The sequence below is a fragment of the Stigmatopora argus genome, chromosome 14 (assembly GCF_051989625.1).
Source record: "Stigmatopora argus isolate UIUO_Sarg chromosome 14, RoL_Sarg_1.0, whole genome shotgun sequence".
NCBI lineage: Eukaryota > Metazoa > Chordata > Actinopteri > Syngnathiformes > Syngnathidae > Stigmatopora > Stigmatopora argus.
Genome location: NC_135400.1, coordinates 12,735,033 through 12,759,484, shown reverse-complemented (window position 1 = coordinate 12,759,484; position 24,452 = coordinate 12,735,033). Strand labels below are relative to the sequence as shown.

General features: G+C 41.3%; 2 protein-coding genes and 2 long non-coding RNA genes across 8 annotated transcripts in view; 2 read left to right on the top strand and 2 right to left on the bottom strand.

The window, feature by feature from the left end:
• Window positions 1–1,473, bottom strand: part of grin2ca (glutamate receptor, ionotropic, N-methyl D-aspartate 2Ca) — a 40,820-nt gene extending 39,347 nt beyond the window's left edge. The window contains exons 1-2 of one of the 3 annotated variants that reach the window (XM_077618290.1): window positions 1,101–1,473; window positions 784–899 (exon numbers count right to left, since the gene is read on the bottom strand). The gene's annotated coding sequence lies outside the window, so the exon portion shown is untranslated. The remainder of the gene's footprint in view (window positions 1–783; window positions 900–1,100) is intronic. The other 2 variants (XM_077618289.1, XM_077618287.1) reach the window with 2 other exon arrangements.
• Window positions 1,474–1,556: 83 nt separating this feature from the next.
• LOC144088083 (uncharacterized) lies at window positions 1,557–11,305 on the top strand. The gene is made up of 3 exons (XR_013304802.1): window positions 1,557–1,912; window positions 4,344–4,520; window positions 11,159–11,305. It is a non-coding gene; the product is annotated as an uncharacterized LOC144088083 (long non-coding RNA).
• Window positions 11,306–14,272: 2,967 nt separating this feature from the next.
• Window positions 14,273–24,452, bottom strand: part of LOC144088075 (RNA binding protein fox-1 homolog 3-like) — a 256,298-nt gene continuing 246,118 nt past the window's right edge. Inside the window, exons 13-17 of one of the 3 annotated variants that reach the window (XM_077618295.1) lie at window positions 21,366–21,498; window positions 21,143–21,182; window positions 19,477–19,535; window positions 17,357–17,435; window positions 14,273–15,209 (exon numbers count right to left, since the gene is read on the bottom strand). In XM_077618295.1, the coding sequence (XP_077474421.1) occupies window positions 15,165–15,209; window positions 17,357–17,435; window positions 19,477–19,535; window positions 21,143–21,182; window positions 21,366–21,498 (356 nt within the window). In that variant the 3' untranslated portion in view covers window positions 14,273–15,164. The remainder of the gene's footprint in view (window positions 15,210–17,356; window positions 17,436–19,476; window positions 19,536–21,142; window positions 21,183–21,365; window positions 21,499–24,452) is intronic. The other 2 variants (XM_077618294.1, XM_077618293.1) reach the window with 2 other exon arrangements.
• LOC144088081 (uncharacterized) lies at window positions 14,442–16,040 on the top strand. Its single transcript, XR_013304801.1, has 3 exons — window positions 14,442–14,553; window positions 14,664–15,393; window positions 15,841–16,040. It is a non-coding gene; the product is annotated as an uncharacterized LOC144088081 (long non-coding RNA).

Below are 24,452 nucleotides of genomic sequence, written 5' to 3'. Positions count from 1 at the left end.
CATTGATTCTTGACTTCAGAAATGGCGCTCACTATTCAAGAATGGACGCTTGCGTTTCGACGCAGAGGTTGGGAGATGCAATGGACGAGTTTGAAGGTAAACGGAGCAGATTTATTGCATCTATAAATTTCTGCCAGTAAGGAGGAGCCGATGAATCTCTTTTGGACAGGACCTTCATCACGCACAAGACGCTTGGTCAAGATCATTCTAAAGTAGTGGTGCTGACGTATTAGACCTTAATAGTTTTTAAGGAGTAGTCAGACTACACTGCCATGCACAACTTGAAAAATATTAGTCTCACCCATCCTATAATCTCAAAGGAATCACCATATTTTTTTCCTTCCTTGATTTACCTATGTATGACTTCATTTTAGACATCGTTTTCCCAATCTATGGAATCAAACACAGGTAATATACAAGTGATCGCCATGTCTTCTGGTCAGTTGGCGTTGAACGTATTCTGCAAGTGTTGGGTCTGCACAGGTGGGCTGATGGGAGAGGAAGTAACACATGGGAGTAGCGTTGGCAGAAGGAAAGGCAAAAGGCCGACATATGCTCTCCCCTCTGTGGCCTGGCCTTCCTGTCGCCTCACAGGACAATATGGCAGAGGCGACAGAAAGAGAAAAAAAAGACCCGGTATGAAACCTTATGCGTGGTGATGGTGGTGGCCTTTACCAACACCATCGCTCCTTTTTATCTGAGTTTGCCCAGAGCTATTTTCAGAGGCGGACCCATGACTGGAAAAGAAAAAAAGAGGTAAAAGGCCAAAATTGGCCGTCATACGTGCCCGGGGGGAGGATGAATGTATCCAGGCTGTGGAGATTTCACAGTGTTGCTGGGAAACGTGCTGATTGTTGAGATTTTTAGATGCGCAAACGCTTGATTTAGGACAGTACAATCTGTTGAAGAAAAAAAATGTGGATGCCACATTTCCTTTGGAATCGGGGTCAAAACTCTTAATGGAAGAAATCCAGAAACAGAAATATAAATAGCACATTCCATCTAAGCAAAAGATACTATAACATATGGCAGGGGTGGCCAAGTCCGGTCCTTGAAAGCCCCTATCCAGTCTGTTTTCCCTATTTCCCTCCTCTACTCACCAGCAAGCTGTCCAGAATCTTGATACCGATCCAGATAATTTGATTCAGGTGTGTTAGTGGGGCTTGAGTGTAGGTTGTTTTCGGATAAGGTCCGTTTAAAAAAAAAAAAACATTTTGGATGGATAAAATCGTCATCACAGGACATGAATGGGGAGAATAACATTACGATTACAATGAAATTGAACTCTGAGCATGTCATCAACACATGCGGGTCTAACAGACAGGAAAGCCATTGAGAGTTAGTTACTTGGTGTAGTTAAGAGTAACGCTCTCTCTAAGTTGCGCAACTGCGCAATTGCGCACTGGTTGCACACCCTCCGCACTCTCAGCGCACAAGAAAACATATCCAGCGCAGTGAACGCACGCAAATGAATTAGATATATATAACTTTTTTATATGATTTTGCTTTAATGGCAAGGAGTGTGTCCAGCCAATCGTTGGGTACTATGCAATCACAGTGCGCATCCAATCACAGCAGTGCTTGAACATGCGGCTGAAGTTGACGCTTGTAAAGTAAACGTGGTGCGTCGACTACTCAAACTAAAGATAAAAAAGAACTGTGCATCTATTAAGTTGGAATAGCCTTCGTGATGTGTGCAAATAGGAAGAACAGGCGATGCAACTTGAGGACAGCTTTTGCTTTTTTGAGTGAGGAAGATCTGATCTGCAAAACATGCAGGTTAAGTTTGAGCGTGTTTTCCCATGGAAGAAAATATGAACTAAATGGAACAAGACTTCTTCAAGCGACACATTCAGCAGAAACGTCGTTTGAATGAAAATGAGAAGTGAAAAGGACTGACCTGAAAAATAAGGTAAGTCAAATTTGTGTAAATTCTAGTGACTTTCAGAATTTTTGTGTATGGATATTAATAATTAAATGTTATGACTAGATCATTTATGTGTAGTAGAATAGAATTACACCTGGTAAATGGCAGATGTGATACTGGTGGGTGGCTATAGCAAGCTCATGTTGCTCATAATGGTCATCTGTGTCCTCAGGGAGGTTGTCTGTATGTCCAGAAATATGAAAATATTGGTTTAGAGTTATTGTTTTTATAGTAATAGTTGTAGGGTTTTTTTAACATTAAACTAGCAGGCTTACACGTTGGCAGGGGTCACAGGGATAGGCAAACTATTCCACAGAGGGCCACAGTGGGTCCGGGCTTTCATTCCAACCTCTCCAGAGGAAACCTTTCCACAAATCTGGTATCTTAAAAGTGCAGTGGAGAGCAGGCAGGTGTTTCTTGTTTCAGCAGAAACCCCATTGGTTAAAACTGGCTGTGATGGATCGGTTGGAACAAAAACCTGCAGACACAAGGGCCCCTGAGGACCGGTTTGCTCACCACAAGTATGTAAAGAGCGTCCTCTACAGGCTACACGCTGCCAACGCTATTTTCTAATTGCTATGGTGGTCTAAAATTAGAATAAAATAGCCACTTCAAGCTGTAGTGGTTAACTTCAAGTATCCTTTGAGGCATTGTTTTTTTATATTTATTTAAAGCCAAATTTCACTGACTGAAAACTGGCATCAAGGGCTGACATTTGTTATTTGTTATTTTGCTAATGGGAAAACAGTCAGTGCAAATCCTACAAATCCTAGATTTTTGTGCAAACAAAGGCAGCAGAAGCTCGAGGTCAGTCGTCACCCGGCTCACAAAGATCCGTAAACAAGACCCCGTCAACCCCATTTTCATAGGTTGCGGTATTGTTACCTGGCACAGGGCCGTCCTACCCCTCCCTATTGGGTCTCCAGAGGCTCCGGACAACAGACGGGTCGCAGCGAAGCCACATTTTAAATCCGGTGTGCAGATGGACACCAGTGGCGGTGCTGCTAAATCCTGCGCCACTTGGCAATGCGGCAGAAGCAGGCCGAGGGCAGCCATGCATCATCACCGCTATGGTGGGCCCTTATTGGGGGGTCAGCTCGACTGGCGATCCGGCGTATCGAGCCTACTCAACAAATGTGTTTAAAGATTGCAATGTGAATATGTTGAAAAGTACGTTAAATACACGATCTTAACTATTTTCCGTCCCACTTATCCTCTCAAAGGTCACTGGAGGTGCCAGAGCCCATTCCAGTTAACTACGGGCCCCAGGCGGTGGACACTGATTTGATGGGCAGCCAATCGCAGTGTTAAAATCCAGTTAAAATAAATTAAAAACATAGTACTGACATGTGAAGGTGACAGTGGATTGAGCACTGATTTAAAAGTTTAAATCTTAAATTGGGCTTAATTCTTGCGTTTAAAAGTTCTGGAATGCTCAATTCTTTTTTTCTTTCTCCACGCATGAGCACTTTTTCCAACTTCCGTCGCCACGGAAGGCCCTTTGCGTGCTTTCCTGGCCTCAGGCTGCCCTTGCATTCCCTTCAGAGTGATGCACGTAAACGCGAGCTCACCTCATTGGGTAAATGCCGATTCGACCATTCTGCACGCTCAGCACTTTAACTTCTATTCTTAGCTCCTCTCACGGCTCCTTATCATTATTTTACCCGATGGCCTGGTGACAGCAGGGAGGTGAGCGCAGGGCCGAGCGGCTGAAAACTCCATTCACATCGGGCCTCCATGTGACACGCTCTGAACTTGCTGGAAGGCAATAATAAAAATATGTTTTAGTAAAGAAACTTTGTTGCACTTGACATGCAAAAATAGAACACATTGTTAACCTTTGTTTTGCAGCGATTGCTTGATTGACCTGTGATGAGCAGATGGTTCTGGGTTCCAAATCTGTGGTTACCAGTATCCGTTTCTCAATACCAGTCTTTCACCTCTACCGATATAGCAACAAAATGATTCAACCCTGTGGCGTCCAATCATCTGTTGGAATTCAATCACTTGTAGATGTCCAATCCATTGAAGTGCGAGGGTGGCAGCGAATGAAAATATATATATTTTTCAAACAATGTGGTATCATTACAGTATTAGCATCGACCAATACTACATCTGTCTTTTGTTGCTGTGTGTCCCCCTCTGTTGGTTAATCAGAGTACTAAAACATCTATAATTGAGCTAGCAGTGCGTTATGTCAAGTGTAAATGCCAGCGTAGTCATTAATCTGCATAGTCTGAGGCTATTGATTAACAAATCAAATACGTACCTTGAAGTCTTTTGCTCTTGTTACCTATTTTTTTAATTTGTTCTCCCCATTCGAACCATAAAATTCGGAGTTTAACAACTGTCGTAGACCATAAAAAGGAAAAAAGCTTCATTTCGAGTGAATGTTTTTTGTATTTTTGATGTTCAGGAGGGAAGTGAGCTGCAGATGGCGCTGAGCAGGGCTGAGCCGACCGGCCGGGCCGGGCCGAGCCGAGCCGCTACCGCAGTGGAGCTGGCAGATGGTAAAGCGGCGTCCTGATGGATGTTCTGTCGAAAGCAGTCGACGAGGAAACCTGCTGCTCACGAACGCACACACACACCCAAGGTATGATGGATACCATGTAGGATGATTTATCAGGCATGTATTTTTCCTCTCCATATTTTCAGTTTGTACTGAGTGGGAGAAAAAAAAATTTAATCATCGTTTCATCAATCAAGAGAACGTTCATCAATTAAAGAGTCGGCTTAATCAAACTATAACTTGCTGACTCCCGCACTTACGTCCTGGCTAATTAATCAAGTTTCATCCAAAACTCGAGCGGAGTTATAGAGCAGATAAAAAAAAGGGCTTGAAAAAGGTGCTTCAAAATAAAAAGGGGGGAAAACTAGAGTAGATGTGTCCAATTTAGGTCCCCTGACTGGTGGGCAACTTTTCTGGTGCAGTGGAGCTCTCCGTGGTCCTGAAAATTTTGAACACTGGACCCTCATCATTCAATTCTATTAAAAGCAATGCAATAAGTGAAAACAATCTGTAATGTCATAAAAATAGCAAAAAGGTTATGTTAAGTGCAGCATGTTATGTAAGCGAGGGGGTTGCTGTTTTTATTTGTTGTCACCAGAGGCTGCTGTCTCCCCTAAACTTGAAATCAATCGTCTCATCCCATTTCTTCTCGGCTTTTCATAGGCTCCCATTTTGTGACAATTAATCCAATTAGTCAAATTTCTAACAGTTGTCAAAAGAGACAGAGCGATAATAAGCATTAGCCGTATTTTTTTTTCTATTTCCATTCCTTATTCTTCTCCAGACTGGTAAGCGTGGCCTTTGAGAACGCCCGCTAAGCATTTTTTCTTTTCCGTGGCGGCTGAGATTAATTACGCTCGTATAAATACTTGAGTGAACTGACAAGCAAACTGGGTTGTAACCGGGTCGGATCCGCTCATAATTTGCCTCATGAATCATTCGCTGTCATTACATCCGCCGCCCAAAAAAAAAAAGTCCGAAGGGATGCTGCGATATTTGTGTCGCCGCAAACTGTGATGTCATCATGTCTGTTGATAGTACAGTGAGGCCCATGGCTGACTTTTAACAAAGTCACTGATGGCTCTGCTTCAATTGCAGAACCATCAAGGTCAATATAATAATTCAAACTGCTTTGTTAATGCAAACATAACGTCACGTAGCATTAGCCACCACCGCTATCCCTAAAGCACTACTTAACAGACAGCAGCAGACGCCGCCTTGAAGTAGACAAGTTTATTCATGGTCATAATGAATGATGATGATATTAATAATTGGTCATAATTATAATTGTAACGTTAATGTCATAATAAATAGAACTCTTCATCTGAAGCACGTAAAGAGAAGCATACAGAAAGAGAAAGAAACAAAAACACAAGAAGAAATTACAAGGGCAGGAAGAAAAGGAGACATTTTTTTTTCAACCTTTCAATATAACCATTTAACATTTTTAAAACGTCATATTTTTTTTACCTCGAACATTTACAAAACGCAGAAAGAGATAAAGTCTTTAAAAAATCCTTATAAATAAATTTGCTGTTTTTGAACAAAATACACATTTTTTGGGGAGGAGGAAGTCTTTTTTTTAGTGATGGGATGAAGTGGGTAGGGGGGGGAGTCTAATGTACAGAACAGCAGGAGTACAAAAAAGGGGGAGGGGCACACATACTGGGCGGTAGTTTGGGATGGGAGGGGGCTAGATGTTGGTCACTTTGGAAGGGGCGGGCCCCAAATTGGCACAGAGATGAACAAGCACCCGTTGGTCGTCGCGCGGAAACTGTTGCAAGCTCGCTCGCGTGGCTACAAAAGGAGTGGAAGACCGGGCTGTATTATTTACAAGCGTCACCATGGAAACAAATGGCGGGGTTCTTTCAAAGCATCAAGGAAAGTTGCCTGTTACAGGATCTAACCAGTCAAAGGCTAACCAAGGAATGATAATAATAATAATGGTGCTTAGTGGGTGATACACTTGATATTTCACTGGATTTTTTGCTACGAAATTGTAAAAGAAAAACGGAATTAAAGCTGCTATAATATGTACAACAGTATGAAAGCCAGCACATCTGCAATATGTGTTATAAAAAAGATTATATTATGAAAACAGATTAAGAGTAATACATTTTTATATACTTTTACTGGTAACTCCGATGCTATGCTAATGGTTAAGATGTGGAATTCAGGGCTCGAGGGAGTGATGGAAATGGTAAAAAAAAATTAAAGCTGCTTTACCGCATTCAATTATGTACATAGTCGAAGGCAAACTTATGAAAGCAGAAGGTTTGATTTTTTCCCCATAAAAGTGTACTTACAAGCTCTTAATACTTGACAATAATAGTCATTTACATCTACTATGTAAAAACACTACAATATACAAAGTAAACATCTGAAATAGAGCGTCAACAATGAAACGATTATTAAAAAACGGATTAATCAAAGTTTAATGAAAATGTTTTGATTATCGATTTGTCGTTTTGAGCTATTGTAAATTTCAGTCTTTCAAAAGTAAATATGAATTATGTTTTCTTATAAAAGAAAAGACATTCGCAAGGATTTTTACGTCAGAAAAATCACAATCAGCATTTTAATTCATTTTCGGACTGAAACAAATTTACAAAATTAAAAGAAACTTCATTATTTGTAGATGTAAAAAAGATACTTCAGAGAGACTGAAATCTTGAGGAATCTAACCCCAAAATAATGAATCGACTATCAAAATCATTGTCGATGAAATTTTTCAAAAACAATTAAAGCTGTTTTCCTACCACAACCCATGAGCAAAACATTTTGAAGCCATGCAATGCGGCTGCGGCTTTTATCTTCCCTTCTATTCCCGTCAAAAACCAAATAAGAAAACCAGACTCCGATTTTTTTTTTGCTATCAAACGGTTCAACGCTAAAACAGAACAATATTAATAATCATCTGTAAAAACATCGACATCTACACACCGAAATAGACATTTTTTTGTATTTAATATCTGCTACGTAAACAACTGGCCTAGTCTCACAAATTCCGATGTTCTCATGTTTTACTTCCACCAAACGTCAATATTTTTTTTGTCCGTTAAAAATCAAAAACTTCGATTTTGTATGATTGCTAACAGTCTTGCTAAGGTGAGTGACATCATGAGGTGGTTGAGGGTACTGCATAGTTCATTGGCGGCGGAGGACCCGCAAAGCAACGACCACGACGTGGCGGTTGTTCGTCTCTGCCCGCCGTCGGACGGCGCGCAGGAAGTCTTTTTACTGTACAGGAAGCGTCAAAGTGGGAGGAGCCCTGATTTGTTTGACCAATAGAAATTAAATCGGGGAAAAATAGGGGAAAGTTGAGCACGCGGCCTCTGGAAGAAATTACGATTGTGACGTACTCACACCAGGCGGTTGTGTTGATTCACTGGATTATTTTTCGGGGGAATTTATTTGTAACGCAAAAATTTGCTACGCAAAAATTGGCAACGTAAAAATGTTCTATGCTAAAATTTGCAACGCAAAAATCTATGCAAAACTGTTCTACGCAAAACTGTTCTACGCAAAACTGTTCTACCCAAAACTGTTCTACGCAAAACTGTTCTACGCAAAACTGTTCTACGCAAAACTGTTCTACCCAAAACTGTTCTACGCAAAAATTTGCAACGCAAAAATTAGCGGAAAAATTGAAAAAAATGGCGGATCAGAACTTGCATTTATTGCGATGTATACATTGCACAAATGGGATGATTTTTAGTGTGCAAGATAGCAGCGTGTAGCTTTTCAGTATTTATGATTTGCAATGCCAAAATTTGCAGAAAAACTGAAAAAAATGGCGGATCAGATCTTGCATTAATTGTGATGTATACATTGCACAAATGGGGTGATTTCTAGAGTGCAAGATGGTTGCATGTAGCTTTTCGGTATTTATGATGGTAGTATTTATTAGCTGTCTAACATCGCAAGATGTCCAATCTATTGCGACTGGGAGGGGGCGAACGCGAGCCGTCAATCTCACTGAAACGTTGTGAGCATTCACAGTCAGCAATTCCAGTTTAAATAAATTGGATGTCTATCATTTTCAATACTCTGCAATGAGTTAAAAATCGTCAAGGGGTGAGTGTATTAATTACAACATGGATCTTTTAGGGCATTTCTATTGCGCAACATTATTATCAGGAAAAACCAAAAGAAATGTGCTTGTGCATGTAAGTTTTTTTTTTTAAGTTGTTTCTATTTTTTTATACGCAAGTTGATGATTCTGGCAAATTTCTGTTCCCCAATCAGGCGGTTAACATTAACAACCATGAAATGGACTCGTTGCATTAATTATGAGAGCGTGGGATGATTTACTGTATTTGTGGTCAATTCCCTTGAATTCTATTATGCAAGCTAGGGTGAATCATTCTAAAAAGGAAGGTTGCACAGTTTGCTCTTCACTTAGCTTGAAGCAAATTTGGAAGCGCCTGGTGGGAGTCCGCCCTCCAGCCCCTATCTGTAAAAAGCCCGTGGACTAGCATTAGCGAGCGCTCTCCCCGCCGGCTGCTGATCAAAGCGCTCGGAGGCCGCGTGTTCAAAATCCCACAAAGGCCGGAAGCCGCAAATTGGATGTCATTAATTCCAAAAGGAAGCCAAGTCAAAGATGGGGATGTGGAGGGGTGGCTGGGGTGGGGCTTGATATGGAAAAGGGGGTTCAGTTAAGGGGGCTGGGGGGGGGGAGGAATCACACAATCACCATCACACGTTCAATCATATAACACATGATCACATGTTACAGTTAATATCAGGGGCATATTCAGTGCAGGGGGCTGGGGAGGGGAAGGGGGCACTGAAATCTAAAGGGGGGCTTGTGTGGCCGCCCCCTCTACTCCCTGACATCAGCACAGCCCATAGAATAGATATGTCTATATATTTATGTACAGCAAAAGAAAAAGAAAAAAGAACAACCCAAAAAAGGAATACACGCAGAGAAGAGTACATTCAAAGAACGCAACCGACATTCTCCTCTTTCTTTCTTTCTTTCTTTCTTTCTTTCTTTCTTTCCACATAGCCAGCCTTCGACCAAAAGTCCCAGGTTTCCTCCCCTAAAAACACAAAAACTAGCACACTCAACGGCGGAATGGCTGAATCCACACGTATGCCCATGAAAAAAAAGAATAATAATAATATTTAAAGCTACTGATGAAAACTGGTCAGTTTTAATTTGAGATATTTTTTGTTTAATCTGCTTATATTGTCGTTCAACAAAAAAGCTATTCTCTAACTTACAAGAAAAACCTAATTTTGATGGAAATAAAAATCTATTTTCATCAGAATTTTTCAAGATTTAGAAAAAAACTAAAAAAAAATAAATGTATTTTTTTTAGAAAGATATTTTTTGGATTTAAACTGAGAAATATTTTTCAAGATTTAAAAATGTCTATTTTTTGCTCATTTATTTCAATGATTCTCTCAAAAACATCGCAGATTTTTTTACGTAAAAATGGTATTTTCGCAAACAGTAAAAGAAAAGTTGCAATTGAGTCCACGAAAAAAAAGTTGCCACTTTTTACGTTTTACGTATTATAAAAATGCAACTTACTTTTTCTTAAGACGATGGCGTTTTTTTTTTTTTTTGGCATACGTGTGGACGCAGCGCAAGACCGCTTTAGAGTCGACGGCCGACTTTGTGCCCCTCGGCCGTGAGCGGGGCGCTGTAAACCAGAGGGGAGGGCTGCTGCCAGCAGGAAGTGACATCACGACAGCGTCCGCGGGGAGGAAGGAAGTAGAGCAGCAGGAGGAGGAAGAGGAGGCGCGACCTCTCCCTCCTCCGCTGCGTCCGGCCGCCCACCTGTTCCGAATTCCCCCGAAAACATAAAAAGACAAATTTGTACATATATATATTTATACGCCTTTATACACACACGTGACAAAAGTATAGAAAAATAAAATGTTTTCTAATAACGGGACGCCTTTCATCCTTTTTCTTTTCTTTCTGTCCATTTCCTGGCCGCCCCCAAAATGACGGTCGGTCCCTGGCGGGGGCGGGGCGGGGGAGGCGGCTTATTTTCCACGGCGCCGTTTTGTACGCCCCCCTCCCGTCTCGCGCTAAAGTTGCTCCGCCTCCTCTTGTCCGTGCCGAGCGCTACTTCCTCTCGCCGACATTTGGTATTTACTGCGGACCACAAAAAAACCACAAGAGAGGAAAGTTGACTTTTTTTTGTCGTAATCATGGAAATTTTTGTTTTTGATTTCATGAAGTGGACCACTTTGTTCTTTTTTTTGTCTTATTCTTTGGCCTGACCTTTTTGGGCCAACCAATCTCCTTGTAATTGTAATATGGATACAGAAATATATTTCTAAATTTATTGTCGAGACACATTGGGGAGAATTTAAGAAATAAAAATCCATTAGAACACAATTTGGGCTGTTTTATAGGAATTCGTTTTTAGAAATGCAAACTTTCTACATTTCATATGATTTAGAAATTTTGGGGGGAAAGAGTACATGTGTAACTTTAAAAGGGACTTTCTGTGCATTTTTGCATTTTGAGCAATTTGTATGAAGAAATTTTGGCAAATTTTTGACAGTTTTTTTTATTTATAGAAACATTAAATTATTTTGGGACAAAGCATTTTATACAGGGTGTTCCAAAATGTTTGACCCCATTTCGTAGGCCAAAAATTTTGACAATTTTCGTTGGAATAACCTAAAAAATTCACATCTTGTGTAGAAACATTTCAAGTTTTTGTGTGTAACGTTTGGCATTTCTATCTTTTCAGGTTAAGAAATGCCATTCTGCGTGGGAGAGTATGCTCGGACCCAAGACAGTGCAGCGTGACTTCTTCACAAATTTTGCAAAGAAGGTACCAACTACAAAACAAATTAGGACTTAGCACCAAAAATTTCAACAATTTCTTCAAGTTTTTGTGTGTAACATTTGGCATTTCTATCTTCTCAGGTTAAGAAATGCCATACCCTTCAAAATAAAAGGCATTTTGAGTATTAGAGTATTCTCGGACCCAAGACAGTGCAGCCTTCTTCACAAATTTCACAAAGAAGGCACCAACTACAAAACAAATTGGGACCTGGCACCAAAAATTTCAACAAAATCCCAATTGGTCCTGTTTGGAGTTTGCCCTGCGAATGGCTGGCCACTGATTCTGGTTGTCATTGGCCCGCAAATACAAGGTGTTCCAAAATGTTTGACCACCTTTGGTAGGCCAATAATTTTGAGACAGCAGAGAAAGTGGAGCAGGTTGGTAAAGCCTTCCTGCGTAGTTCTCGGAAGAGCGTTAGAAGAGCAAGTGTGGAAACCCACACACATTTCAGCCCTTTTCTTGAAATTTTTGGTGCAAAATCCTAATTTGTGTTGTAGTTGTTGCCTTCTTTGCAAAATTTGTGAAGAAGGCACGCTACACTGTGTTGGGTGACTGAGTCCAAGCATACTCTAACACGCAAAATGTCTTTTCTTTTGAAGTGAACGGCATTTCTTAACCTAAAAAGATCGAAATGCCAAACGTTACATGCACAAGCTGTGAAAATTTGAGGTCATTCCAACGAAAATTGTCAAAATTATTGGCATACGAAATGGGGTCAAACATTTTGGAACACCCTGTATAGTGTATATATGAACTAATTTTTATACATAGTCGTATTTTATGCAAAAAATTAAGTTACTGACACATTTTAATTTTTTTCCATATATAAAGCACACTGGATTATAAGGCGCCCTGTCTATTTTGGAGAAAATTTAAGATTTTTAAGTGCGCCTTATAGTCGTGAAAATACGGTAATTTCAGTTAAAGTACTGAAATGAACAGCGCCATTGACATTTTCAAAAATCCTTAGTTTATCACTCGTAGAGACGTCCAGTCCGTTTAAATTTGGTGGGATGTCAGCGCATGAGCTATTGTTAATATGGATTGGTCTTCTGTCATTGTCAATGGCTTTCAAAATGGTTTTTGTAGTTTTTTTTTGCAAGTAACCACTTTGACGTTCCGTGCAAGCTACCCCATTGGCCCCCCCAGCGAGAGTTCCCGTCAGCTTTTTGCGCATGTCATCAGACCGGCCCACTTTGCAAGTTTTTGAGCGCGCAAAGTGAAAAGTCTGGCACGCAGCATCCCGGGACCGTCGTCACGGCAGACGGCAGTTAATCGGCGGCGACGGCGAGCCATCCCCACGCGCTTCCCTCTGTAAATAAATTAAGACCGCCAGTTCGCCGGCGCTTTGTAGTGCCGACAATCCGCCCCCCCCAAACTCTCGACCCGGAGACGGCGTGACGCCTTCAATCAACGTCGGGCGTTGTGCGCGTCTGCGTCTCGAAGGCTAAACCCACTTAACGTGAAAAATGATGCAAGAAATATGATATTTTTCAGGGAAGACCGTATTCATTAGTGTTTGAAATAAATAAGTTTGCGCTGAGGGAAGTTAATTTTACATTGGTTAGAAGTTGTTTGGTATTTTTTAAAAGTTTTCGTAGTTCCATTTTACGATTGAAAATATGTTTTGGGCAAATCTGCTATTTTTTTAGGTTTACTTATTTCAGATTTTGCTTAAGTAGGTTTTTCATAATTTTCTGTAAAATTATTTACTATAGTTATTTTAATGAATGTTGCATTTTTGGGAGTGGGGTTTATAATTTTGCTTTTAAATCTTCAAAACTTTTTGGGGAAAAACATTTTAAAAATATATTGATATGATTTTTGATCATTTCTTTATGCTTTTCTGCTTGAGATTGAAACCACATTCAAAATTAAGAAATTTTAAAGTTATCACTGAATAACAATGACAAAACTATAACATTGACCTTCTCAATGTACAACAGAATATTTAGAAAAACAAAATCAAACTAAAATAACAAACAAACACGCTCTAACACCCCCCAAATATCAAATTGTTATAACGGCTTTATTCTAACGCACATTACGTCACTTTGTCAAATTTCCACCACAAATATGAACAAGTTAACATAAAATACCTGTCTTTTTTTACCTGCAAAATAAGACTTACAATTGACCCTTGAAGCACTGTATATACGCATACTATAAGCACACATCATATAGGAATACATATAGAAAACACATCTATATGTGCATACATTGAAATATTTTCCCTGTACAATTGTAGCTACATTGTAGTACATTACAGCTTTTTTGCATGTTATATTTTGAATAAATATAAATACTTAAGATGGCTTTATACATGTTAACAGCTTTTCAGCGGTGTGGACCACTGCTTAGAAAAAAAAGCCACTGACAGCGACAATGGGCTAAATCCGTTCTCGTCATTTCCAATTTTAACACTCCTTTTTAATTTCTACATTACACATGGGCAATTATGACTCAGTGCAACACTGGGCAGACTCTTGCTTTTTGGATGGCAATGAAGCGAGGTATTTGTAAGGGGAAAAATAACAAGTGAAGAATTGGGTGTGTTGATGATGACGACAGGGCCTATGTCCGATTATTATTATTATTGTTATTATGTAGGAAGGAAGTTTGTACTTGAACCACTATTGCACTTACTTTTTTTTCTATTTTTCTTTTACAGGTAAGACTAATTGGGAACTATAACAAGACCTGTCTTAGTGAATCCAAATAGTAAACTGCAATGTGGTCCAAGTCCAAGCTGGTGAGACATAAACCCAATTATTTTGTTGCTATCGCATAGTGACCAATCTAGAGTAATCCCGTCATTTCCAATTTTAACACCTTTTTATTTCTACATTACACACGGCAATTATTATGACTCAGTGCAACACTGGGCCAACTCTTGCTTTTTGGATGGCAATGAAAAAAGGTATTTGTAAGGGGAACAATATCAAGTGAAGAATTAGGTGGCTATGTACGAAGGAAGTTTGTACTTGAACCACTATTGCACTAACTTTTTTTTTTTACAGGTAAGACTAATTGGAACCTATAACAAGACGGATCTATCTTAGTGAATCCAAATAGTAAACTGCAATGTGGTCCAAGTCCAAGATGGTGAGACATAAACCCAATTATTTTGTTGCAATCGCATAGTGACCAATCTGGAGTTAGCTCACTCTTGTTCTCAGTGATCTCGTCATTTCCAATTTTGACACTCTTTTTTATTTCTACATTACACACGGCAATTATCATGACTCAGTGCATCACTGGGCAAACTCCTGCTTTTTGGATGGCAATGAAGCGAGGTATTTGTAATGGGAAAAATATCAAGTGAAGAATTAGATGGCTATGTAGGAAGGAAGTTTGTACTTGAACCACTATTGCACTAACTTTTTTTTCTTTTCTTTTTTTACAGGTAAGACTAATTGCGACCTATAACAAGACGGATCTATCTTAGTGAACCCAAATAGTAAACTGCAATGTGGTCCAAGTCCAAGATGGTGAGACAAGCCCAATTATTTTGTTGCAATCGCATAGTGACCAATCTGGACTTAGCCCACTCTTGTTCTCAGTGGTCTACTTTGCATATTATTGATTAACAGTAAATTAAGATAAAATGTATTGGATATTGGTTTCATCATATATATATATTTTAAAGCATAGTAAAAATGTCCAGCATTTATGTACACGCTAACACGACAATACGATCATTGAAAAACAACAACCAAAAGAGACAAACAAGAAAAAAAAGGGACAAAAAGTAAAACGAGGCTTAAAAAGGTGGTGCTAGAAAAGTCATCTGGAGGTGGAGCTGCTCATTAAGGTATGTCTCCTCAACAAGGGGGTGGGGCTTCTTGGTATTTGGGGAGTGGGATTTTTTTTGTAAAGAGGTCTTTGTGTGTGTTCTTTGGTTGTTTTAGTAGGGCGTGAAGCGAGCGTAGCCTCCTCTGTAAAGGCTAGCCTGCAACATCAAAGATGAAAAAGGACCAATCAGCATTGACGGAGGCACTGTCAATTTGGACGCCGGCCGGGCTAAGGACGGGCGGAGCCACGGCTCTCTTTGTCCTCAAATTTCCTTCCAGTCGGTTATGATGGCGAGCCCAAATCTTTGGCCAATTCAAATCAAGTCCCCCTAAATTTGATCGGTAAAAAAAAATCCTGTCGCTTATTTATCTATATTTGATGCACCTTTTTATATATTTATCTCCATGTTGTTTTCTTTTCTCTCCTTTGTTCGTCTCATTTCTTTCTTTTCTCTTCTCCTTTCCCATTTTATTCAATTTTCTCTCTCCTTGAACCCTCCTATTTCTCTCTTACACCTTTACTACTTTAACCTTGTCTTTGTCTGTTGTCAAATTCCTTTGTTCTCATTTTTGTTCCTTCTTTAGTCTCTCACAATCCCCCATTTCCTTTCTTTTCTATTGCTGTTTCTTTCCTAAATGCTCTCTTAATTTCCTTTAATCCTCTCCATATTTACATTTCCACCTTTTTCCGTCTTTCTTCTACTTGCTTTCTTTCTTTTGTCGTTCCCTTCTCTTTATTTCTGTCATTGTTTCATTCTTTCTCACTCTTTTTTTTTCTTCCCGGGACAGGAAGAAGCGAGACGTTGGCGGAGTTTTTTTAACGGCAGACGCCTTTCATCTGGAAAGAAAGCAGCGGAATATTCCAGGAGCGCCGCGGGACCTCAGCCCCGAGTCAGGCTCACATTATCTAGGACACACGCGCACCAAGTAGTCCTGCTTGCAATTAGGAATCCAAATCCAATGTCTTCAAAGGCTCATTTTGAAAAGTCCAACTTTTTCTAACTAAACTACAGATCAAATTATTGCGGTTGCATTTTGATCCCCCAAACAGTGGCTATTTACCTCGTGCGATTAGAAATCAAGGCCACTTTATTGCCTGCACGCACGCACGCACAATCTGCTAACAGGCGCACGCTCTGGCGTCGATATTTTTAGTGGGGATTAAAGCGTCATGGAAGGAAATTTAGAGGAAAAGCAGCATATAAGCAGCACATCTTTAATGAAGTCAAAGAAGAGGAAAAAAATGTAATTAATGAAAGCTTTTAGCTAGCAGCTGCACCAGGGGAACCCGGCGCCTTTTTTACGTTGGGGTAATGCATGCCGCTGAAAAAAAGCTCCTCCCCCTTTCCCCTCACTGGCTGGCTTTTTTTTCTTACGTCCCTGAGCGTACTAAATTTGATGAGCTCGCCATCCAAAAACTGAAAGATGTTCGAATGGAAGGAAGATTTTGGTTGTTTTTTTGGGGGGACTTTTCATCTTTGATGTTGGCTGCAAACGCTAGCTAAAAACAGACATTAACGCTTCAGCTTTGCTACACACGCCTTTAAAATGGGGGGAAAACAAAAACAAAACACAGCATCCATAAAGACCGACATGGTCTTTATGGGTGTGTGTGTGTATGTGTATGTACGTATGTGTGTATGTATGTATATGTTTCTATGTGTATGTATGTATGTGCATGAGTGCGTGTGTATGTATGTGCGTGAGAGTGTGTGTGTACACCTTTGTGTCTATATGACTTGCGTATTTTGTGTATAATGTGACTGAACTATGGGTTTTTGTCCATCCTTATGGATTTGTCTAAAAATTGTGTGGTTTGTACTTACTGATGTGTGACTGTACATCTTTTTATTTGTGTTTTCTGATGTAATATTCAAGTGTATTTTGTAATTTTGTATGATGTCTGTATGTAAATGAGTGAAAATATATAGTATATTTGTAAAATAGTAAAAAAAAGTACTTCATACATTAGGAAAAAAACTTGTGTGTTTCTGGAAAAAAAAGAACAAATAAAGTATAAAGAAGTGGATGAAACTTTCAAATCCTCTCACTAAGTAGATTTCCTATTGTCATTTGTCCATATATTTGGAATTTAGTTGAGTTTACTCATCGGATGCCTCTAGCAGTACTAGATTTCCAATTGGTTTTAATATGGAGCTGTTCTTTCAGCACCATTAATGTTAAAAGCAGTCAAATGGTTTGACCTGGGAGGGCTGGAAGTGATCTTTCTCCGCGGCCAATGTTCCATCCACTTCTTCAACAATGTCATTTTCTCGAGCAAGCGAAGTGAAGTTGAGGGACTTACCATAGTTCCCACGCTGTAGGTGGCGGCGGGGCCGATCGTGTGGTGGTATGGGTCGGCCGTTGCATAGACTCTGCCGTAGCTGTGGAAAAACACAAAGTCAACTATGGGATGTCGTTCGGCATACTTACACAAAGACACCGCAAGACAAAAGACGGCACGGCCAAAACACGGTCACGCCCGGAGGGGCTTCTCGGCCGAACATACGCCCCCTTCCCCCCCATGGCTTTTCATCGTCGTCGGTTCGGAACTAATCCGTACGCTTTTCCCTGCAGGCGGGACAAGGTGTGTATTTTTTATTTACTTCACGTGTTTCCTCTTCCCGGTCTGTAGCCCGAAGATAAGGCGGCAAATCGAGCACAGCAAAATGGAGGGAGTCATCCTCAAGGAGACGACTTCAACGTGCCCTTAAGAGGCCCACGAGCGAAGGTCGGCGAGGCTATCGCCAGGTCCACTGTGCGCTCTTATCTTCAGATTGAACCCGATGCCACTAAAGTGTATCTAGTAGAGAAGCGGATGATACCCGCTAGGGTGTCCCCCGCAATGTCATCTGACCTTTAAGGGTGCTCGGAAATGCTACATCCAGTGACTTAAAAAGGAGAGCAGACCATATTCTGGACATAAATCCATCCACAAACCTGACAGAAAAGGCTTAATAAAATTAGATCGCAATAGCTACACCTTGCTTAGCTGCTTTAGCCCCGCCCACTGAAAAATCTCAAACAGAAGATGATGTCACAACCAGAATGAGCTGTTTTTTTTTTTTCCAGATTGGATTGGATAACTTCATTCATCCCAAATTTCATTGTCACAGTAGCAAGAGGGTGAGAACGCAGATATAGGAAAGGAATTTTAGACGTAAATAGATAGGTAATAAGTAAGTTAATAAATAAAATAAATACATTAATAAATATATAAATAAATAAGCGTGTTGCTGATATATATATATATATATACACATACATACATACATACATATACACACATACATACATACATACATACATATACACACATACATACTTATTTATAAACGTGTATATATACATACATACATACATACACATAGATGTACATGTATACATACGGTAGGTCTTAACACTCAGCCATTTGTTTTGTTAAAGAGCCTGACAGCTGATGTGACCATACTGTCATTTTAGAAATGATCAATTCTGGCTATGATGGAATTGCTGATATTATTTATTACTATTCATATTTTGAGGTTTGAAACAAATTTATGTAAAGTAAACAAATACAGTTTGGGGGATTTCTGGGTTTGCGTTGTCCTTTTTGGTGAGGACACGTACTCCTGAACCCTAAAAATTCAGTAGATGAATTATTAATTTCTGGTCCATTTAACTCACTTGCGCTTACTTTGCGGTCATTTCCATTTCTGGCCGATTTCCCATCGGGCGGAAGTCAAACAGAAGACGACAAACAAACCAAGTTGAGAGAAACAATTACAAGAAATCTGCAGGAAAAGGCGTGGAAAAAAAACCAAGCAGCAGTTTGTGATTTGAGCTTCCCCGCCTGATAAATGTTGACATTGTGGATATGATCTTCATCCTCTCAGGTGCAAACACGCGCGCGCACCTTATCAGCAAACACGCTCAATCCTTCGGCGGACGGGCGCCTTCCTAACTTCAGCCTCCATCAACATCGTCTCAACTCCAACAAGGTTACTTTTTATTCCCTGACTCCAATGTCAGAAAAGTGCAGAGTGCAAGTTGACATCATCGCCATCATCAAGTTCATCCACCACTATCTCCCGCCGAATCCCTGCCGGGTCCAACGCGCATTGGCAATTTTGTCCGCCGCAAAGCGAATAGAGTGCTTTCTCACCAGGGACAAAAAATAGTGTCCAAGTAAAAGTTTTTCGTTCCATGGTTAGATTCCTCATTCACAACAGTTTGGATATTCCGCAGACTGTCGAAAGTTGTGCCAAAGGATGTTTTTAAGCCAGGTTATGGTTCAAAATACGGTTTCTATGAATGTTAGGGATGCAAATTTAAGACAAATTCGGGTTTCAAATGACAGCATGGTTCTGGTTTGGCCAGTGTACTGATGACATAAGGTTTTATGTTACGCATTTTGCTGAAGTTGACCAAAACAGTGAGACTCACCTGTCGCTGTAGGCGGCGGTGGTGGCGGGCTGCGCAAATCTGTATGCTGCGTATCCCCCCTGAAATAGAACCAGAAAAAAAAATCATTTCTGACACTGGAGGGCACTGTTCAACATCAGCTTCATGACCAACAAAGAGCCATCAATAACTAGCGAGTGAAGAAGATACGGGGACTGATGTCATGACAACACGACAAAACTATGATAAAACCCTAAAATTGAGCACATTTTGATAGCCAAAAGGCTCCCATTGATGACAAAGCTCGACATCCGTCACCGTGAATAAGGGCCCTTTTTTCTCTTCTTGAAATGGCGCCGGCCAGTGGAGTCAGAAGGGGGCGTGACAAGGGGTGGCGGAACAGTCTTAATTTACCAATGTGTGCAAGGATTTAATTTAAGGAGCTCATTGCCGCTCGCTCGAAGGCCGCACATGAAAAATGGAGCTGCCCGACTTGTTTTTCTATTAGCGGCTGCGCATCTGGCCTGTTTCATAATGCAGCCGAAGGGAGAATTAAGGTCACGGGGCCACGCCGACCCGTCCCTGCCATCGCTTTAGGTTGGTCGTTTTTTCCGCAGGGGACAGGAAGTGGCTGGCGCGAGACTTCCTGCGGGACGGCCACGCCTCGGGACTGATTACAACTGCGGCGGCCGCAAACGCGGAGGCCATAAATCAACGCCGCCTGCGTTGTCAAATCCTGCTCGCGACAGCGCTGCACATTTGTTATTGTGTCTCGGCGGGCATGCGAGACGCGCGTATGCATTAGCATAAGGCACACATGTAGCGGATGTTGGGGCTAATTTGTTAGCAGGTCAGCAAAGGGAGACGATGCATCGGGTCGATGCGGTGGATCTGAGTGATACCGATTTTAACTCCTTCAGTACTGCAGAATTTGGTTTTTGGAAAGTGGAATCCGAACCTGGAATGAAATTTGTGTTCCAATTCGATATGTTGAATTGAAGACATTTTTATACCAAATAAAACGTAAAATGACAGTGGTCAGAGGCCGGACAAACAAAACAAATGGCCAAAATGCGGTGACAACTCAGGCCTGTCACCGTGGGTGGCGTATGTGGGCAGGGGGCTATAGGGGTCATATATCTCTGGCTCTTCTCTATCTAGACGCTTCCAGCGTGAAAGCAAGAGTCGACCGTGTCATCTCACTATCTCGGCGATGGTTCTGGAGGGTGCACCTATCTCCCCTCCCTTTAAACTGGGGCACGGCACTCATTTGAATACCCTGAATGCCCCGTGCCGCCCCCATCAAGGGCAGTGTGCTCCCCTGAAGCAACTCTGCCCGTGGGGACGGCTAATCCCCTTATCTGCCGCCTCCCCTCTTATCTCCGGGACCGTGTCGGCTGGGCTCCACTTGGGCCAGGAAGAGAACCCCCGCCTCCCCCCCATCCCAGCACACCAAAACGCATAGATTGGACCGGTCGGTATACCCCATTCAGGACTTAAGAAATGCCCAAAATGGGAGAAGTCGGGACAGGAAGTCTGGGCGCCTGGAGCTGAGGGGGTCTTAAGTGTTCTTGTCAGGTTTCTTGGCAGAAGCCACACCAGCCTAATCGACGCCGACTTGGCAGTCAGAGTGGGACGCCGCCCAAAGCTGGGGGGGTTGGGGGATCACGTTGTTCTCTACCCACACCGCCCCTCTGAGTGTACTCACATAGATCTCAGCACCGTAGAAGCCGTCTTGGTACACCACCCTGCCAGGGAAAAAAACTGGATTAAAGGCACTTTCTAAAATGTCAATTTAACTCATTGACACCCATTGACGTCCATTCCATTTCAAGTGGGAGGGGCTGAGAGCGATTGACCGACCAGCCCAATAGAATGGAAGTCCATTGACGTCATTAGCAGCGAGAGCGAGACAAGGAAGGGACACTCACGCTCCGTAAGCGGGGATGGGCGGTGGTGGAGGGGCCGTGCGGAACGTGTTGTAGACCGCCCGCCCCCGACCTCGCAAGTGGGCGCCCCTGTAAGCCACGGCGGTGCCCGTGGCAGGGTACGGGAAGCCCGTTACTACGGAAACATAAGGAAAAATTGCAATGAGAATAATGCTTTGCTTAGCTGGCGGTAGATTACTTGAAAGGCACGCTGGGGTGCCGGGCGTTGTGTCACAAACAATACTTTTACTCTTTAGCCTGTTTATAATTTTGGGTAAGATTAACTCTCCTTTGTTGGACTCTATTGGATTTTTTTTCTTGCTCGGATCATGGGCTTTATTGTGATTTAATGTATTCCGGATTTGTTTTTCTTTTTGCATTGCTATCGCTTGTTTTACGGAGGAATTTTGACAGTTTTAATATGTTTACGTGTTTTTAAACATGCTGCTAAAGACATTTTTTTTTAGGCCAAACATGTGGCACATTGGCAGAGGTCGGCATGATCGCAGGTAAGAGATGTGACAACGTCACCGATCTGGAAAAAAAGGTGAAGGTGACGAGATGTTCACAAGCTCCCCGCGGAAAGATGAAACAGATGGGCCGGGATGGCCAAGCCCCCCCCGACCTCGCCGTGACCCTCCTATCTGGGCCATCTGGGAACCACCGGCGAGCGGCTGGCGCTTGGGGTGAAGGACGAGGGTGGGTCATGCTCTATGTTTGGCTTTAACCCATCCAACTGGGGTCACTTCAATTGCTACAAAAACAGGATTTCAGTGTCTCACTGTTTTTGGGGGGGGGGCTATTGCAGAGGTCCCCAAACCGGTCCTCGAGGGCCGCTGTGGTTGGAAGGTTTTGTTCCAACCGATCCAGCATAGACACTTTGACCACTGAGATTTCTGCAGAAAACAACAAGCACCTTACTACAATCCACTGTTTGCACTTGTAGGACACCAGATTGGTGAAAAGGTGTCCTCTTTCTGGGTTGGAATGAAATCCCGCAACCACTGCGGCCCTTTGTGGAATAGTTTGGAGACCACTGGGCTATTGCATCCCATTACTGGTGGTTACGTTCACCCTTGGGCACAAAAGGATGAAACTTGACCCCACTATTTTTTGTCAACAGGCCTAAATCTTCAGAAGATTCCTTCACGGTTGACAATCAAATATTATATTATCATATGCATTCATATCATTACTGTATTTGACATAAATAACAGTAAATTAGTAATACAAATAATTACGAAAAAAATTATGACATGACAGGCAAAGAAAAAGTCAATCATTGAAATAATTGAATTATTATATAACCTGACATATTCAAAAAGTGCTTCATTTTCATTGCATCGTAAAAAATAAATAAATTGAAGGTCAATCGAAAAATTGCTTCATGATAACAATTAAACTAGTAATATATTGAAATATTTATTGTTTCTCTGTGTTATTTTTTTGAAGTACTTTTTAGTGTTGTTGTTCTTTTTAATTATTTGATGGAATTGTGACCCTAAATGGGAAAAAGGCAATGAGGAGAACTTGAATTTTCAAAATAAACTTAAATGTTTGCTTCAAGAAATTTGTTCCTTAACATTCGTTTGCGTTGTTTGACTTTTTTAGTACAACCAGATTACAGCTCCAGTGTAACCGTGTTTATCTAATCTGCCCTTGGCTGGAGGTTTATCGAACAGTTGGAATTAGTTTTTAACTGACTGGCCCCCGCTGACTGCGATAGATGGATTGGACGGTTACGGCCGTCAAGTTCAAAAGCAAAAAGGGTTTGCGAGTCCTCCCTCCATGATTTATTCCAACGTCGCGTCGGTCTCGTTAGCATTTGTAAGCACGGCCCAAACAGGCTGTTGTTCTTTTATGTATTTGTTGACATCGGTATGCGACGCGCGCGTGCTGATGTATGCCGAGGTAAACTCATAACGAGGCGGCGATAGGCTACACCGCCTCAATAATAAGCCATAAATCACGCTGCTGTCGCACCTCGATAGGCAACAACGACCAGCGTGGACGCCAAAGTCAAACAAAAAGAGAAAGCCAGCACCAATATATGGGTAAAAATTTGCAATTGTACTTTTTTTGTATTAATTTTTAATACTTAACTCGACTTAAATTTGAAACTGTGGAAGGCAAATTGTGATAATTTGACTTTAAACTAAATTTGTATTAGTATTTTTATCTTTTTAAACGTAGAAGACCCTTCAAATGCCAATGCTTACCGATTTAATAAAAACAAAAAATCATATTTTCAATTTTTTTTCTTCCAGAAAACTGTTTTGTAGGTTAAATTTTTACATTTCTTGTTTGGTGTCGATTAAATCTAATTGCAATCGTTTTTATTTCTAATTTAATATAAAAGTTTTGTTTGTAATATTTTTCATTATATTTTCCAACATGGCTCATGGATTTATTTTTTAATTATTTTTTTATATGTTCAAATAGTCTAGTCCATATATTTCAAAATGTGAATGCACTTATAAATTACCACTTCTGCCATTTCTAAAGATACGAATGCATTCCTCGCTTCCATTTTCATATCAGTTTCAATTCCTGCCTGTATAAAAACCTATTTTTATTGGTATAAAACCTGTTAACCCTGGTTATTTGTGGGTGTGCGGGACAAAGCGCTTCCCCCAAATACGAGCATGAGTCTCTGAGAGTTGACTATGTGTTTTATGGGGCCATAAGCTGCGGCTGGCGATGTTTTAGCGGCTAACGCGAGCGTTTAATCCGCGCCGGGGACTCCAAACAGCTTTATCTCATCAAGAGTTTGACGCTTAATTAGCCCCCAAACGTACACGCCGACAAAGAGAGGATCTGTCCGCATTTATTAAGTCGGCAATTAGCCTTCCCTTTTCTCCATTTCACCAGTCCTCCGGATTAAAAAAAGGAAATCCCCTCGCCACCTCTTTTGTTAGCCAGCCCGGGGGGGGAAGGGAGCTGTCCGTGGTGCTGAAATAACCACGGACCACGGACAGATCCCCCTTTGCAAATGTGAAAATACTCTCAATGCTTTGTACGAAGTGAACGTTCGCATCGAGTCTGCCGGTAAAAGCGAGGCAGGTTTGTTTCACTGAAGCGGGGGGGGGG